Source organism: Rhodotorula paludigena (assembly GCF_050403205.1).
Source record: "Rhodotorula paludigena JCM10292 DNA, Rt_paludigena_JCM10292v1_ctg46, whole genome shotgun sequence".
Lineage (NCBI taxonomy): Eukaryota > Fungi > Basidiomycota > Microbotryomycetes > Sporidiobolales > Sporidiobolaceae > Rhodotorula > Rhodotorula paludigena.
Window position 1 is genome coordinate 13,347 of NW_027481412.1, and position 15,850 is coordinate 29,196.

A 15,850-nucleotide genomic window follows, 5' to 3' on the forward strand; every position below is an offset into this window, starting at 1 on the left:
GGCACTACTGCGACTCGTCCCGGGGTGCAATCCTGATTCGCAACGGCATTCGATTCCCCTTGTGCTCCTCGCCGACGATGAGTGGGCGGGTGATCATGACTGCACGGCCCTCGACCTGCATCTCTGGGTCGCGCAGGTCGAATTCGAAGTGATCAATCAGGACGGAGAGGATCGCCTTGTACTCCAAGATGGCGAACTGTGCAGCAGCACGAGGCGTCAGTAGAGCGCGCGAGCGCCGAGGGACCGAAAGCCAACGCACCTTGTAGCCGATGCACCCGCGCGGACCAGCGAGGAAGGTCAAGTTCGACCCAGTCAGCCCAACACCGCCCTCGATCTTCTTCCCCGTACCATCCTCGCTCTCGATCCATCGTTCCGGGCGGAAGTGCTCGGCATCGTCGCCGTACACGTCCTTTGACAGCCCGACAGCGCGGATCGGGATGAAGATGAATTGGCCCTTGCGGACATGAATGTGCGAGATAAGGCGCGACGGATCGCGCGCGGACGGGAGGGGTGTTGAGAGAGGGATGAAGTCGTCGTGTGCTGCCTGACGGATTGTCGAGGTGACGGGCGGTTCAAGGCGGAGACATTCGCGCTGTGAATTAAAAGCCAGGTCAGTCCAGGACAAACTTGACGACGCCCACTTCAAAAACGCACCGTGACGGCATCGAGGTAGGGCAGAGCGTCGAGATCCTTGCTGTCGAGGTCGTCCTCCGAGTCGGCGAGGCCAGCTCGCGCATGCCGGATTTCGCGACGCAGCTTGGCCTGTACTTCAGGTGCGCGCGCGAGCATCCAGAGCGTCCATGTGAGAGCCGTGCTGGTCGTCTCATGTCCGGCAATAAGCATAGTCTGCTCGAAGACACATTAGCTTGGTGCTGTGCGGTGCGAACGAGGCGAGACGCACCGTGAGCTGGCCGCGAAGCTCCTGGTCCGACATCGAGGCTTTGCCCTCGTTGTTGACTGACTTGACTGTACGCGGTCGCTCTCGGTGAGTGAAGCGTGCTTCATGAGAGTCGTGAGAATAGGACATACGTAGCAGCGCAATCAAGTCGTTGCCGCCCTGCACGCTCTCGAGCCCATCCTTCTCGACCTCCGACTTCTTCGCCTGTAAAATTTTCATACTCTCAACCTCGACCAGCTTGAATGCGTCGCGCAGCTGCTTGATGCTGGGGTTCGGGATCCAGTCGGCGAGGCTCATCAGCGGCAGGCGGCGAATCACACCGGCGACGAAGCGCTGGATGAGGACATCGCGTGGTGCAGGCTTGGCTGCCGAGGCGCGAGGGGTGAACACCGAGGTGAAGACGCGGCCGAAAGCGTTGTGCTCGAGAGAGAGCGAGTTGAAATGGTAGCCGAAGCCAGCTGTTCTCGCCGAGACAATAAGTCGATGCGGCGCGACCGATAGATAGAAGGAGCCGGGGACGTACCTTCTCCGATGATGTCCATCGTGACGCGGTTCATCCACTTCATGACGTCCTGCACGATTTCGCCCTTTGGCTTCTTCTCCTCGTACGCGAGGCGCTGCTGCTCGTTCCGCCATGCGGACGAATCCCCGGCACTCGATTCGACGAGCTGCGTCAAGACTTTGCGTAGGCGGTGCGTGTATCTGAAGAAGACGGGTGTGAGGGCGCGCATGTGCTTCGGTGCGAAAGCGGGATTCATGACCCGGCGGTGACGGCGGTGATCGTCGACTGCAGGGAACGAGGGAGTAGGAGTCAATGATCGCCTTCGCTTCGAGCTTCAAAGCAGATGCGACAGTGAGCAACAGAGTTACGAGGCAGCAGGCCTCACATTCGACGAAAAGAACGCCGCGACCGAGAACCATGGCGAGGTCTGCGCGAGCCTCAACCGGTCGCGGGTACTCGTACGCATGCGCGACGAGCACATGGTTGAGAGCGACAGGATCGAAGAGGAGAAGGCGGTCCTTCTGTACACCTGGCGCAAGGTCAGTTTTGTGTCAACGAGGGAGCGGAAGGGGGGGAACCCACGCCGAAGAAAGCGCGATACCGCACCGCGTTTCCGTAGTGCTTCTGCCACGCGATGTGTGCCTCGCCTGGTGCGCCGCCAAAGATGCGCCCGAGATTGCCGTGCAGCCAGTGGTCGTTCCGAGGGCCGGGGAGGTCCCGCAGGCTCGAGAAAAGCGGTCGTACGAAGCACGCTGCGACAAAGTAGAGCGGAACAGCTACGAAGAGCGCTAGCACGGCGAAGCTGGTGCGCGACACGGTCAGCAATACTGATGAAAGAGGGCGACGAGGAGCGGGGCTCACCCAGCCGCAAGGAACGGGTGCTGGACAGCGCGAGCAGCAAAGAGCGTGATCGAGTGCATTCGGAAGATACAGCAAGCATTCTAAGCAGCGCAAGCACGAGACGAGACGCGACAGGTCAGGAGAAACGCTCCCCTTTGTTCTCGACGACGGCGATTGTCCCGCACCGACCAGCCTTTATGGGGCTGTCCGAACGTGCTGACGGCCAGTGTTCTCTTCTTGAGTGCGCTGCACTTGCACGGCATCCTTGCGAAGCAGACCGACGAACCCCGGAGCGTACTGAGATTCCGTACACGCGAACGGGACCGCGTTCAGACGTCGCAATACTCGCGCCTGATCGTCAAAGAATGACTATTACGTGTACGACTGTATACAAGCACCTTGAGACTGTGGCACACAGGCAAGCCTAGTCGTCCCGCTTGGCAAGGCGAATCCGCAGCGGCATCTTGTTCCCGTGGTCCTCCTCGCCGACGAGCAGCGGGCGCGTGACGATGACCGAGCGACGCTCGACGTGTGTCTCGGAGTCGCGCGGCGAGAACTCGAATGCGTCGATGAGGACCGAGAGGATCGCCTTGAACTCGACGAGGGCGAACTGCGAGAAACGAGGCGCGAAGTCAGCCGTCTCATCAAGATACGGTGACCCGCCCAAGCCGAGGCCGTACCTTGTAGCCGATGCAACTGCGCGGACCAGCGAGGAACGTCAAGATGTTGCTCGTGACGCCGACGCCGCCCTCGATCTTCCACCCCGTGCCCGCGTCGCTCTCGACCCAGCGCTCCGGGCGGAACTCCTCTGCGTCGGGACCAAAGATGCGCTTCGAAGCGTTGACGGCGCGAATGGGGATGAAAATGTCCTGGCCCTTTGTGACGCGCAGGTGCGAGATGGTCCGGCTCGGATCCGAGGCGGAGGGAATCGGCGTGCTGAGCGGGATGATGTCGTCGCGCGCAGCATGGCGGATTGTGGCCGTAACGGGAGATTCGAGACGGAGGACCTCGCGCTGCAAGAAAGGATCGCTCAGCGCATGCGACGACGGACTCTGAAGACATCGGGCCGCACCGTCACGCCGTCGAGGTAAGGCAGCGAGTCCAGCTCGCGGTGCTCCAGCTCTTCGCGCCCCTCGCTCTTCGCTTTTGCCCTCGCATCGCGCACCTCCTTGCGAAGCTTCTCCTGCACGCCCGGCTTGTTGGCGAGGATGTGCAGCGTCCACGTCAGCGCGGTGCTGGTCGTCTCGTGACCGGCAAGGAGGAAAGTCTGCGAAGAAGCGACGTAAGTCTGTGTGCGCGGCGGTAATCTGGCCGAAGCAGCGTACCGTAAGCTGCCCGCGAAGCTCTTCGTTCGTCATGCTCGACTTGCCCTCACTTTGCACCGATTTTACTGCATGCGGGCCAATCGTCAGGCTCAGACGACGAGCGAAGACAGAGAAGGGAGCAGCAACGCACGCAAGAGCGCAATCAGGTCCTTGCTGCCCCTCGTGCTGTCGAGCCCGTCCTTCGCAACGACATCATCCTGCTTGCTCCGGATGATGTTCTCCGACTCGGTCTGCACAACGCGGAAACCCTCCCTGACCTGCCGGATGCGCTCGTTCGGGATCCACTCGGCGATCTTGAGCACCGGGAGCGCGCGGATGAGGTATCCGATGAAGCGCCCGCGGACGAGCATGAACGGGGTTGGCTTGTGCGCGCCTGCGCGGGGAGAGAACATGTGGGAGAAAGCGCGGCCGAGGGCGTTGTCGCTCTTCTCGAGGGCGCCAAACTGGTAGCCGAATCCAGCTGTCGACAGGGAGCGTGAGCAAGTGCGGCGGCAAACAGGCATGCCAGGCAAAGCAAGCTGCTCGAACGAATTTGATGAAACGCACCGTCGCCGATGATATCGAGCGTGACACGGTTGAGCCACTTGATCACGTCGTGCACAATCTCGCCATCGGGATGGTCCTTTTCCCAGCTCTTGCGCTGCTCCTCATCGCGCCACCCCGTCTCGTCGACCTGGCCCGCCTCGATCGCCTCGGTGAGGACTTCGCGCAGGCGGTGCGAGTGCTCGAAGAAGACGGGCGTAAGCTCGCGCAGGTGCGCCGGGCCGAAGGACGGGTTCATGATGCGGCGCTGGCGGCGGTGGTCGTCGCCCTCGGCGAAGAGGATTCCCTTGCCGAGGATCATGGCGAGGTCGCCGCGCACCTCTTCGGGCTTGGGGTAGTCGTAGCAGTTCGAGAGGAGGACATGGTTGAGCGCCGCCGGGTCGTACAGGACGAGGCGTTGCGCGCCGAAAAAGCCGTGGTACCGCGCGACAGAGCCATACTTTTCCTGCCACTCTTTGTGTGCGACCGCGGGCTCCTCCTGGAGGATGCGGGCGACGTTGCCCCACAAGAGATGATCCCTCGGCGGACCGGGGACGTCGCGAAGGGAGGAGAAGTGCGGGCGAACGAGCGAGGCGAGGATGTAGTAGACTGCCGTCGAGAGTACGAGTGCGACGATGGCAACGCTATAACGCACGAGCGAGGTCAGCGCGAGCGAGACGATGTCGAAGACGACGAGGCGGTGCTCGGAGATCGGAGGAGAGAGACGCACGCGCCAGTCGCAAGCGGGTGGGCGAAGCTCCAGCTGACAGCTTTCTCGACCTGGTCCATCGTGCTCGAGGTGGAACGAAAGAGAGAGGCGAGCGGGAAGCGGCGACCACGCGCAACTGCGGAAGCCGAATCGGAACTGCCACGAACGCACACGGCCATCGGCAAGCTCTGCCTTCGGAGACCCTGCTTGCGTGTACACTGCTGCGCTTTTCACCTTGCCGAGACGACGCGCAAGTCACCGCAGAAGCTTTCGGAAGGCATCGCGGACACGGAATGAGACGAAAGGAACTGCTTTCGCGTTTCATCATCGCGCTTTGATAGTCAACAAGCTGGATCTGTGCTGCAGTGGTGCAGTACGCTTAGTTGATCTTGAGGAGCTCGACCTGTCGATCGGACAGACAAGCACGTCAGTCGACTGTTGACGAGCGAGAGCACCCAGCTCGCGCAAGCATCGGCCACATTCTTGCGAACGGCACAGTGGTGTGATCAATTAGCTCACCTCGAAGATCTGCGGAGGAGGAGGATGTGTGTTAATCGATCGGCTCCTGGAAGACTGGGCAGCAGCAACGTTCGGAAACGCCGCTGCGAGTAGCAGGCGAGAAGTGAACTCACAAGGTCGCTCTTGGCGGGGATGACGGGCGGGAAGCCGCGGTCGCCGTACGCTGCGCACATCAGCAGAGGGTGAGCTCAGGAACCAGGCTCAAGAGACAGGGGACGGTGCCAAACGCACCGTAGTCGTGCGTAACGTGGAGCTTGGCCTTCTCGCCGACCGAGAGCTGAGGAACACCCTCGTCCCAGCCTGAATAGACGTCATCGGCAGGTCAGTGGTATCCACCGTAGAAGACTGAGGGGTCCCAGGCACCCTTGATGACCTGGCCGACGCCGATGGTGCAGGTGAAGGGGGCGTTGCGGTCGTACGAGGCGTCGAACTTGCTGCCGTTCGACTTGAGCGTGCCAAGGTAGTGAATCTGCTCGGAATAGTACCACGGTAGTGGGAGGGGGTCGGGGATTAGTTAGGGGGGGGGGGCACGCAGGAAGGGCCGCAAGGGAGAGGAGAAGCACAGCAGGCGAAGGTCAGCCTCGACTGCCCAAAAGAGCCGACCTGCTCCAATCCAACGCACGGTGACCTTGTCGCCAGGCTTGGGGAACTATAGAGAAGCAGGAACCAGGTCAGCCGGGGCAGGAAATGCATGAAGGGGTCGCGGGAACGCACGTTCTGGCCGTCGCCGCCGCCAAGACGCTCAACAGTGACACTGAAGATGTCCAAAAATGTCAGCAACTCGTTCGACCGACTGCAAGCGCCATCGCAAGCAGATGCAGACGATGCGGGTCGGGAATCTTTTGCAGCTGATGACGAGACGGCGGAAATCGCTAGACGCACCCCATGGTTCTTGCGGTAGAGTGGAAGCTGCGAACGGCGGGAACGGCACGGGTGAGCACGCGGGTGAACATCGTGGCTCTTTCGGGGGCGTACTGGACGAGAAACGAGACTCGAGGGAGAAGAAGGAGGACCAAGGGAGCGCGGAACGAGGTCGACCTCGCACCGCAGACCGAGCAGCGACGACCCCAGACAGCACCGGAGCAAGCAGTAGAGCAACCCGATCCATGTCCGCGTCCGCCTCGCCCGCTCCTCCGCCCGTCGCTTCGACTTCGTCCACCACCTCGACCCCGCAACCCGTCGCACCTCCAGCAAAGGCCCAGCCGCCGCCGCCAAAGCCGCAGAACGTCTTCTCCAAGTACTTTCAGCTCAAACGGCAGCCTAGCGAACTCAGCTGGGCAAGCGAGAGCTGACTCGCCCCTCGACTCTTCGCAGCGACGGCTCGTTCCTGCAGCGGTTCCGCAAGAGCGCAGTCCCAGCCGCAGACCAGGAGAAGAAGGAGCGAGAAGAGGCGCTGGCGCGGTAAGCTCGTCTCACCTTGTGATTGTGGTCCGCCCCCACTTTCGCCTCGAGTCGGGATGGCCTCGTCGAGGGGGTCCTTTGCTTCTCCTTCCGCAGCGTGCCCGGGTTTGGCGCTTTATCTGGTGACTGTACGCTGACGAGCGAGCCCCTCCTCCTTTCGTCCCGGAACCGCTGCGACCCGCGCTCGCCTGCACCCCTCGTCTCGTTTCGCTGACATCGCTCGCTCGCCGCAACCTCCCGCTTCGCGCTTCGGTCCAACAGGAAAAAAGCCCTCGACGATCGCATGTGCGTCCAGACCTATCTACCCTCTGCAGGACGAAGAAGACTGATCAACTACTGCTCGCCACGACAGCAAAAAGCGCGGAAAGCGCCCTGCCGCAGCCTCTGCCTCTCCCGCGCCAGACGGGAGCAGCGAAGGGTCGGCACCGAAAAAGCGCAAGGAGGATGACGAGGCGGGGCTGACAGCGTACGAGAAGGAAGTGCGGCGGCTGGAGAGCCACACGCTCAAGGATGACGGGTACGCCATGCGACCGCTGCTGAAGTAGTCGTCGCATACTAGTCGGTGCTATTCACGCTTGACACGAGTACGAACGAGGCAAGCGAGAGCCTCTTCATCGTGCGCACGCGCGGGGAGAAACAGAACACATTGCGTTGCACACACACCCTCCCTCTAGACGCGCCTGACCGTCGTCACCTCGCACCTCACGCGGCAAAGTCGTCCTTCTCCGACTTGATGACGAGGTCCGAGAGGTCGGCCTGCGACCCGACGGGAATGTTGTTCGGCGACGCCTGGTCAAAGGTGCTGTACGAGCGGGGGGGATCCACCGGTCAGCTCGCATCCTCGTCACCCGGCAGAGTCGAGCAAGACGCACCCGAGGTACCGCAAGCGCCTCACTCGGGGCCTCTCGGCCTCCTGGAACAGCAGCTTGTCGTCGGCGGCGAGCTTTGCGAGCTCGAGGTGCTTCTCGTTGCGCTCGCGGAACTTGTCGGCGTCGGGCGCGAGGTTGTGCGCGATGTAGCGCGTGAGCCACGGCGCGCGCTCCTCGGCGGCGTGCTCGAGCTGCTCGGGCAGGTCGGACGGCGCGACGCGCAGGTAGATGAAGAGGGCGATGGCACCGAGCGAGAGGTGACGCCAGAACGGCGCGTTGAAGCCTGCGGGGAGGCACTCCTGGGGTCAGCGAGGTGCTCTACGGTCTGAGAGCTTCAGTGAGAGGCAGGCGCACCCTCTTGCGGGTAGTGCTCGGCCGCAGCGTGCGGGTCGGCAGCATGCGACGAGGCGTTGCGGGCGAGCGGAGCAGGGCGGGCCGCGGGGCGCGCTGCTGGCCGCAGTGCGGGGCGTGCTGCCCGTGCGACGAAGCTCATACCTGCGCGCGACATTGTGCAGAGTGACGGGGACGAGCCGCTCTCCCTCCTCGTCGTCCTCGTCCTCGAGCCCCGCGCTCATTGGCCAGCCTTCATCGCTTCTCGCTCTCGAGCTGCCGATACAAGGCCGACTGTGACTATCTCATACAACAGCAAAGAGCGCGTAAAAAGGCTTCGCAATCGGGTCGCGAAAAACAGGTCGCGCGCCATGATCTCCGCCTCTACTCCGTGCTTCTGCTCGTCTACGGCGCCGCCGCACTCGCGCCGCCCTGCGGATTCGCCATCTCTAGCAAGCTCGTCAGCCTCGCGATGCTCGTCACGCCGGGCGGGTTGCGCAGCGCCGCTTCGGCCGAGGGGAGGCAGATGTCGGCGTGGTCGAGCGCGACGGCGAGCGCTTTCGCCATGTGCGCTGCGGAACAAGCCAACGCCAGGTGTCACCCTCGTGCTGTCATCGCGGCGAGCAAGTGCAGGACGGAACGCACGACCCAGCGGCGTGCGCGTCTGCTCTAGTCTAGCGCAGATTCCGAGCACGCTCGCGCGCAAGTGCGAGACGTCGGCGCCATCGTACACGCCGCGGAGGTGCAAGATCGCCAGCTCGCGCAAGAACGTGCGCCCCGCGACGCCCCAGCAAAACGTCAGGAAGGGCGGGATCTGCCGTGGGTGGAACGAGGCGCCTGGGCAGGTGCGCACGACGAAGCCGTCAGGCAGATGTTCCAAGCGGACGAGAGAGAAACGGCACCGCACTGTTGAGCACCTGCATGTTCTGCAAGATCTGGCGCGCCGCCTCGGCGCACTTGAGCATGCTCGGGTCGCCCTCGGCGCTCGTGCAGAACCGCTCGTGCAGCAGGATGACGCTCGTCGCGACGAGTGACGGGCACAAGAACGCCTCGGGCTCGAGGAGCGAGACGAGCTGCGCGGGCGCCTTGCGGCCAAAGTTCTCGAGCGCAGACTCGAGCTTGGTGAAGGCGGGCCTGCGCGCAGCGGGCGCAACGTCAGTAGGATGTCGAGAATGCGTGCCACAGGAACACTTGACGCACGAAGCGCGGATCTTGGGATATTCTTCTGGGCTGAGCGGGTTGCGGTCTGGCGTAGCGTTCGCAAGCGAGGACGTTCCTACCGGTTCGCGTGTGATCAGCTTGTCTCCCGCGCGGCAGACGAGATGGGAGGCGACGCACGGTGCACAAAGGTGCAGACACGGTTCATGAGCACCGTCACCTTGAGATTGATCTGCACAAAGCGCACGAGGTGTGGCGGGTTCGTCACGAAGAAGGCCGGATGGTGCAGGTACAGCGCAGCGCGAGCTTGCGGGTCGTTCTAGACGCGCAAGTAGCAGTTCAGTAGGCGCGCGCATGACCGTTCAGAATGTGACGCACCTGATAGGGGCCTGCCGCTGGCAGCAGCGTTGTCACGTCTCGTTCGTCGAAGCAGCACGCCCATCCCTGTATGGATATGGGCGAGTTAGTCGCAACTTTTGCACACGCAAAGAGGCTCAACGTACCGTTGCCGCCGCGGAGAACGTCTCGACCGTTGACGCAAACCACCAAACGGTTGACCGCTCGATGAGCGCCTCCTCGTCTTCGGGCGCCGTAAGGAACGTGCGATGCGAGAGAAAGGACGAGAGCGGGAGGTCGCGCGGCGAGGAGTAGCCTTCGTGGTTCAGACCGAGTGCGATGCAGATGCGGACGGCGACGGACGTGTCGATGTAGGCGGTCGAGAAGCTGTGTGAGACGGCAGAACAACTCAGCAAGGGGACATGGTGCAAGGCAACACGCCCGCAGACGGAAGCGCAGACTCACCGTCCATGATACAAGTTCCAGCACGCAAAGAGCACGGCGGCTTGCGCGACCTGTAGGATGTTCTTTTCGCTGCGGAACCCGAGCGGGACGAGGACGTCGGCCAAGTCGGCGTGATATTCTGCGGGTCCTTGCGGGCCCCAGTACGGTTCCTCGCCCTCCCAGATCTCCTCGCCCGCGAGGTCCGTCGCGGTCGCGATCATGGCGTGCAGGAGGCTCACGGCCGGGTAGTCGGGGTGGTCGGGCGGGTGGGCGAACGCGCGCAGGAAGCGCCGCCGGTTGACGAGGTCGATCGCTTCGTGCGGGTAGTCGAAGAACGCGTTGACGAGGCGGGTCAGGAGCGGATATGAGGGGAGGCGAGGGGCGTTGGGAAAGCTGGCGACTCGAGGTGCTGGTTGCCAAGGGAAGGTAGGTAAGGGCGGCGGGACTTGAGGCGCCGTCGGCATCCCGTTCACGGGGCCTGGAAACTGCTGGAAGGGCACCGCATCGGAGTAGGGAGCGGCGAGGGGATGCGGGACCGCGCAAGTCGAGGCGACTGGCGGGGGAAAGGCATTGTATTGGCCTGGCGGCGGCGGACCGAGAACCTGCGGAGGCGGAAAAGCGGTTGCCCCGCAGCTGAACGTTGATGTGCTTTGTACACCGCTGCCGTTCAGGCTGGGCGAAGCGGATCCCGGTGCCGATTGGTCGACTTCAGCGAGACGGCGCTCGAGAGCAGCGATCTTGGCCTCGAGGGCAGCGACTTTGCCACCGCCGACGGGCTTGCGGCGCTCCTCCTCGGTGTCAAAGTCGCAGGTGACTGTGTCAAGGCTCTGGCCGGAGCGAGCAGCGGTGGTTGAACAGGGCGTGCAGACGGGCTGTCGACCGTCGCCTGCGATTGGGGGCAAGGTCAGTCTCTTTGACGGCGGGCTGCCCGTCCGAAACGGTCGAGAAGCTCGCACATCTGTTTGTGTGCGGGCAAGTCGGCGATGGTCAGCTTCGTCGAAAGAATCCGCCAAGACGAAGTTGAACGCACTTGACTTTGCGTTTCCTGCAGCTCCGACACGCCTGTGGGTATTCTCGCAGTCAGTATGTCACTCTCTGGCACTCGCTCGAGCTGCGCGTACCCTCCCTCGCCCGAGACTCGCGCTTGATCTTGCCGGCGGCGATGAAGTCGCAGTAGCTGCGGGAGAGTCGTACGGGCCCGAGTCTACGCTCGACGGCGCTGTGCGGTCTGGTGGCATGCTGTCCTCGCCCTCGCTGTCCCGCTGCACGTGACGCGGCGAGCACAAGTCGGCGACAGGAGCGGATCGGCCCCACCTCGCCTCGCTTTCCCTCCTTCCGCTCGCTGTGCTCCTCTTGCAGAGCTTCAGAAATACGCAGACATGGTCCACGCCGCACTCAAGTCGGGCAACGTTGCCGTCATCACCGGCGCTGGCTTTGGCGGCATCGGGTTCGCCGTCGCCTCCACTCTCGCGAGCCGCTTTTCGATGCACGTCGTCCTCGCCGACATCTCGCGCGACGCCCTCGACGAGGCCGAGAAGCACCTCATCGCGCAGGGCGTCTCCGAAGACCGCTTCGAGACGACCGTCCTGGACGTTTCCGAACCCTCCGGCAAGGGCTTCTTCGAGCTCGCAGACCACGTCTACCAGAAGCACGGCCACGTCGACTTTCTCCACCTGAACGCCGGTGTCGGCGGGCCCAGCAAGTCGTACGGCGCCGACATGCTCGAGGCGTTCCAGAAGATCATGGGCGTCAACCTGCGCGGCGTCCTCGCCGGCAGCGCCGCTTTCGTCGAGCGCATGGTCGCCCAGGTGAGCACGAGCGTCACTTTGGCACCTTGGAGAGCCCGGCCTTTGGCCTCGTCAGGCGCTACACCGCGGCCGTCTCGACGACGACTGACGGAAGTCTTCTTCCGCGCTCCTCCACTCAGGACTCGCCCGCCGCCGTCATCATCACGGGCTCAAAGCAGGGCATGACCAACCCGCCCGGCACCGGCGCTGCCTACAACGCGTCCAAGGCCGCCGTCAAGTCGTACGCCGAGTCGCTCGCGCACGACCTCCTCTCGACGCGCGTCACCGTCAAGCTCCTCATCCCCGGCTGGGTCCACAGCAGGCTCTCGTCGCGCTCGGCGACCGTCGGCGATTTTGCCAAGGCGCAGAAGCCCGCGGGCGCGTGGACGGGCGAGCAGTGCGCCGAGGAGCTCTTTTCGCGCCTCGACAACGACGAGTTCTACATCCTCTGCCCCGACAACGAGACGAGCGAGCAGCTCGACCATGCCCGCTGGATGTGGAACGCCGAGGACATCACAAAGAAGAGGCCGGCGCTCAGCCGGTGGAACCCGGCCTACGAGGCCGAGTTCAAGAAGTACATCGAGGATAAGGTCGGCAAGTGAGCCCGCGAGGTGGGGCGCGTTGGCTTGTTTGGGAGAGTGGTGTAGGTTGTGCCCAGTGCTGTCAGTACGCTTTGTCCATTCCACCGTGCGAATATGTGTCTTTGCTCTTTCCTGCGAAGATCCGGAACGTCGAGTCGCATGACGACTTCCTCTCCTTAAGCGTCGCATGGAGTCAAGAGAGGAGACGACAGGGCCGGAGACTGAGAGCACTGCGAAGATGCGACGTGTTGCGAGTTGAGTGGTCGGGAAGACATCTATGCGAAACAAGATTCTACAGGTAATACAGGACAAGCGAAAGACCTCGTTACAGCTGGCGCGCAACCTCGACCTCCTCGACAGACTGGATGATGTCGTCGGCCTCGAACTGGTCAAAGTCGTCGAGGGCGATGCCGCACTCGACGCCCTTGGTGATCTCGAGCACGTCCTTCTTGACCTGCTTGAGCGTCGAGACGGTACCTGCGTGGTGGGGTAGAAGCGTGTCAGCGCGTGCGATGCAGAGGGAATGCAGCAAGAAGCGGAAGAGCGCAGGATAGTGACATCGACACGCACCGGTGTGCAGCACCTCGCCCTTGCGCACGACCCTGGCCTTGCGCGCCTTCTGGAACACGCCGTTCGTGACCTTGCTACCCGCGATCCGTTTCGGGTCCTTGCGCCCCTTGACCGAGATCTCAAAGATCATCTGCACGGTCGCCTCGCCGTGCACGCGCGTCTCGACCGTCTTGGGGAGGAGGTCGGCCGTCGCTTGCCGCACCGTGTCGACGAGGCGGTAGATGATGGGTGAGGTGTGGATCGGGACGGGCGTAGGGCCCTTGGCGGCCCCCTTCATGACCGAGCCGGGCGCCTTAACGTTGAACCCGACAATGGTGGCTGTACGAAGGCAGAGTCAGCAAGATAGCCCAGACTTGCGCAAGTGAGGAGCGCAGGCTCACCGCCGACGGCACGCGCCATCTCGACGTCGCCCTGCGAGACGGGTCCGACCGCCGAGCTGAGGATCTTGACCTTGGCCTCCTTGTTGCCGATGCCCTCGAGGGCGCCCACAACCGCCTCGACCGTGCCGCTCACGTCGGCCTTGATGACGAGCAGAAGCTCCTTGACGCCGTCGCCCTTGTCGACGAGCTCCTCGACGGCCGCGTCGCCAGCATGCAGGACGGCATTGCCACGCAGACCCTTTGCCTTGGCCTTCTCCTCCTCCTCGCGGCGGATCTGCAGGATCTCGGCCTCGCGCCGCTGCTTCTCGTTGATGACCTCGACGTCGCTCCACAGCTTGTCCTGCTCGATGCGCCGCAGGCGGTTCGTCACCGCGCGCTTGGCCTCGTCCTCGGTCGCGGCTTCGAGCACGAGGTCGCCCGCCGACGGGAGGTCCTTCCACCCGGTGACCTCGACGGGCTGGCCGGGATAGGCGGAGGGGACGGCTTTGCCCGAGGGCGGGAGCAGCGTGCGCACGCGCGCCCAGGTCGTGCCCGCAACCAGCGAAGCCGTGTTGCGCAGGCAGCCACGCAGAACAAGAACCGTGGCGACGTTGCTGTATTATATAAGAGAGTCAGTACCTAGCAATGCGAGAGGGCCCGCTGCGGAGAGAAAAGCACAGCCGCTGGCGGATGCTCAAGCGAAAGCCAACTCACCCTCGTCCCTTCTCGACCCTCGACTCGATGACGCGGCCTTCGACGCGGCCCGCACGCTCCGCCACGAGCTCCTTGACCTCCGCAATCGCCGAAATGGTCTCGACGAGCTCGGCGAGCCCCTGTCCCGTCACGCTGCTCACCTCGACGCACGGCACGTCTCCACCGAAGTCCTCGACCTCGACGCCGGCGGCCATGAGTTCCTGCTTGACCTTGGTCGTGTCGACGCCGGGCTTGTCGACCTTGGTGAGGGCGACGACGACGCCGACGTCCGGCGCCGACTGGATGAGGCCGATGACCTCCTGCGTCTGCGGCTTGACGCCGTCGTCGGCCGCGACCACGAGGACGACGACGTCGGTCACGCCCGCGCCGCGCGAGCGCATGGCCGTGAAGGCCGCGTGGCCTGGCGTGTCGAGGAACGTGATGCTTGCCTCGCCCGGCTGGACGTCCCGCGCCTGCTGCGCGGCAGGCTTGCCCTCGGCGCGCGCCCGCAGATTGGCCACCATGCTCTGCACGCCGACCTCGAAGGCGCCGATGTGCTGCGTGATGCCGCCTGCTTCGCCCGCTGCGACGGAGGTCGAGCGCAGGGCGTCGAGGAGCGAGGTCTTGCCGTGGTCAACGTGGCCGAAGATGCCCGTGATAGGGGGGCGCGGAGAGAGCTCCTCGGGCGGCGACAGCGGGAGAGGGTAGAGGTCGAACGCGGCTTCGTCGTCGATGACGGGGTCGTAGCCGAGCTCGAGGGCGAGGAGCGAGGCATCCTCGGCGGTGAGCACTGCAGGAAGTGAAGTGTCAGTAGCGACAAAGATGGAGGGGAGCGCAGGGACGCACGTCGTTCAGGTCGAACGTCGGTCAAGCCCAGCCGCTCGCCGGCTTTTTGCACAGTGACTGCAAGCCGTGCCTCATGAGTCAGTAACGACGATAAGCTAGAAGCCGAGATCATGACACGCACACAAGCGCTCCTTGAGAATGTTGACGAGGTTGTCGAGGCGCAGAGTGGACGGCAGCTCGACCTTCTTGAGGACCTTTGGCTTCTGCTTAAGTCGCCGAGGCTGCTGCGGCCGGACGGGCGGAGGCGCTGCGAGACCCACACGCTTCTCGTCCTGCTTCTTGCGCATGCTCGGGTTGACCCGCCCGGGAACCATGCGCTCCTGTCCTGCTCCTGCTCCTCCGCCCGCGCCAGGCCTCCCTCCTGCCCCTCGCCTCCAGTCGAGCGTCAAGCCGTCTGCGCCGTCTCCGCCCCCACGCGGCTTGAACCTCCTGCTCCTCTCCCTCTTGTCCTCGAGCTCGCCTCCGATGCCCGCATCGCCGACGTCGAGGTTGCGCGCGCTGCGCACGAGGCGCTCGCCGTCGCGCCCGTGCCACCGCGGCTTGTCGAGGTTGGCGCTCGCGATGCGCTCTCGCTCGCGCGACTGGGCAAACTGCTTGGGCTGCGAGAGGCGCGTCTTGGGCCGGGTCGGGGCGCGCGAGGGGTTGTGCGGGCGCCAGGCGGAGGAGTCGGGTGCGTCGGACGAGGAAGCGAGGAGGGCGGGGCTGCTGGAAAGAGTGCGTGTAGTCGCAGTGGACAGGCGGGGCAGGGAGGGACGGGCCAAGCAGGCGCAGGACCGTGAAAGGAGGGTCGACGACATGGTCGAGGTGCTGGGACCGGGGCAGAGACGAGATCGACGAATCAAAGGGTCTGCAGCATCGACAGAAGTGTGTCAGCGAGCTGCAGTATCGGCATGAGCCTGCCCTTCGCCGTCTGCAGCATGTGAACCGCAGTTCGAGTGCTCCGAGGAGAGCAACGCGAACAAGTGGTGGCGGCGTCTCCGAGGGCTGCGGCAAGACTCGGACGTACCTTGCAGACGATTTTAGATCCTACGAGCAGGCGTACCACCCTGTCTGGATTGGTGCAGAGCCACGAGGAAATTCCCGGGAGGAGCGAGGCGGTGCTCGTCGACACGCGGCAACAGCACGGGACAAGCAGCGACTTGGACGGGAAGGAGCGCCGTG

General features: G+C 63.8%; 8 protein-coding genes across 8 annotated transcripts; 2 read left to right on the forward strand and 6 right to left on the reverse strand.

The window, feature by feature from the left end:
* Positions 1–4: 4 nt before the first annotated feature.
* Positions 5–2,320, reverse strand: JCM10292_007266 (cytochrome P450; the record flags this gene model as incomplete). Its single annotated transcript, XM_076651121.1, has 9 exons — positions 5–196; positions 260–592; positions 655–846; positions 902–966; positions 1,030–1,356; positions 1,422–1,685; positions 1,786–1,921; positions 2,007–2,202; positions 2,262–2,320. The coding sequence occupies 9 exons, from the start codon at positions 2,318–2,320 to the stop codon at positions 5–7; spliced, it is 1,764 nt and encodes a 587-aa protein (XP_076503276.1).
* Positions 2,321–2,664: 344 nt separating this feature from the next.
* On the reverse strand, positions 2,665–4,876 carry JCM10292_007267 (cytochrome P450; the record flags this gene model as incomplete). Its single annotated transcript, XM_076651122.1, has 7 exons — positions 2,665–2,850; positions 2,921–3,253; positions 3,313–3,507; positions 3,566–3,630; positions 3,696–4,025; positions 4,112–4,731; positions 4,818–4,876. The coding sequence occupies 7 exons, from the start codon at positions 4,874–4,876 to the stop codon at positions 2,665–2,667; spliced, it is 1,788 nt and encodes a 595-aa protein (XP_076503277.1).
* Positions 4,877–5,175: 299 nt separating this feature from the next.
* On the reverse strand, positions 5,176–6,268 carry JCM10292_007268 (FKBP-type peptidyl-prolyl cis-trans isomerase; the record flags this gene model as incomplete). The annotated part of the gene is made up of 8 exons (XM_076651123.1): positions 5,176–5,199; positions 5,316–5,324; positions 5,429–5,478; positions 5,547–5,615; positions 5,679–5,784; positions 5,938–5,964; positions 6,030–6,069; positions 6,198–6,268. The coding sequence occupies 8 exons, from the start codon at positions 6,266–6,268 to the stop codon at positions 5,176–5,178; spliced, it is 396 nt and encodes a 131-aa protein (XP_076503278.1).
* A 153-nt stretch (positions 6,269–6,421) lies between these two features.
* On the forward strand, positions 6,422–7,261 carry JCM10292_007269 (uncharacterized protein; the record flags this gene model as incomplete). The annotated part of the gene is made up of 4 exons (XM_076651124.1): positions 6,422–6,552; positions 6,630–6,716; positions 6,978–7,001; positions 7,069–7,261. The coding sequence occupies 4 exons, from the start codon at positions 6,422–6,424 to the stop codon at positions 7,259–7,261; spliced, it is 435 nt and encodes a 144-aa protein (XP_076503279.1).
* A 157-nt stretch (positions 7,262–7,418) lies between these two features.
* Positions 7,419–8,093, reverse strand: JCM10292_007270 (uncharacterized protein; the record flags this gene model as incomplete). Its single annotated transcript, XM_076651125.1, has 3 exons — positions 7,419–7,518; positions 7,589–7,868; positions 7,940–8,093. 3 exons carry the CDS (start codon positions 8,091–8,093, stop codon positions 7,419–7,421), a joined length of 534 nt encoding a protein of 177 aa, XP_076503280.1.
* A 227-nt stretch (positions 8,094–8,320) lies between these two features.
* Positions 8,321–11,091, reverse strand: JCM10292_007271 (uncharacterized protein; the record flags this gene model as incomplete). Its single annotated transcript, XM_076651126.1, has 10 exons — positions 8,321–8,487; positions 8,561–8,752; positions 8,823–9,049; positions 9,116–9,191; positions 9,254–9,392; positions 9,452–9,517; positions 9,577–9,796; positions 9,875–10,739; positions 10,870–10,915; positions 10,975–11,091. 10 exons carry the CDS (start codon positions 11,089–11,091, stop codon positions 8,321–8,323), a joined length of 2,115 nt encoding a protein of 704 aa, XP_076503281.1.
* A 141-nt stretch (positions 11,092–11,232) lies between these two features.
* Positions 11,233–12,242, forward strand: JCM10292_007272 (SDR family NAD(P)-dependent oxidoreductase; the record flags this gene model as incomplete). Its single annotated transcript, XM_076651127.1, has 2 exons — positions 11,233–11,661; positions 11,781–12,242. 2 exons carry the CDS (start codon positions 11,233–11,235, stop codon positions 12,240–12,242), a joined length of 891 nt encoding a protein of 296 aa, XP_076503282.1.
* A 304-nt stretch (positions 12,243–12,546) lies between these two features.
* On the reverse strand, positions 12,547–15,486 carry IFM1 (translation initiation factor 2; the record flags this gene model as incomplete). The annotated part of the gene is made up of 6 exons (XM_076651128.1): positions 12,547–12,698; positions 12,792–13,109; positions 13,172–13,764; positions 13,865–14,633; positions 14,690–14,746; positions 14,811–15,486. The coding sequence occupies 6 exons, from the start codon at positions 15,484–15,486 to the stop codon at positions 12,547–12,549; spliced, it is 2,565 nt and encodes an 854-aa protein (XP_076503283.1).
* Positions 15,487–15,850: the final 364 nt, after the last annotated feature.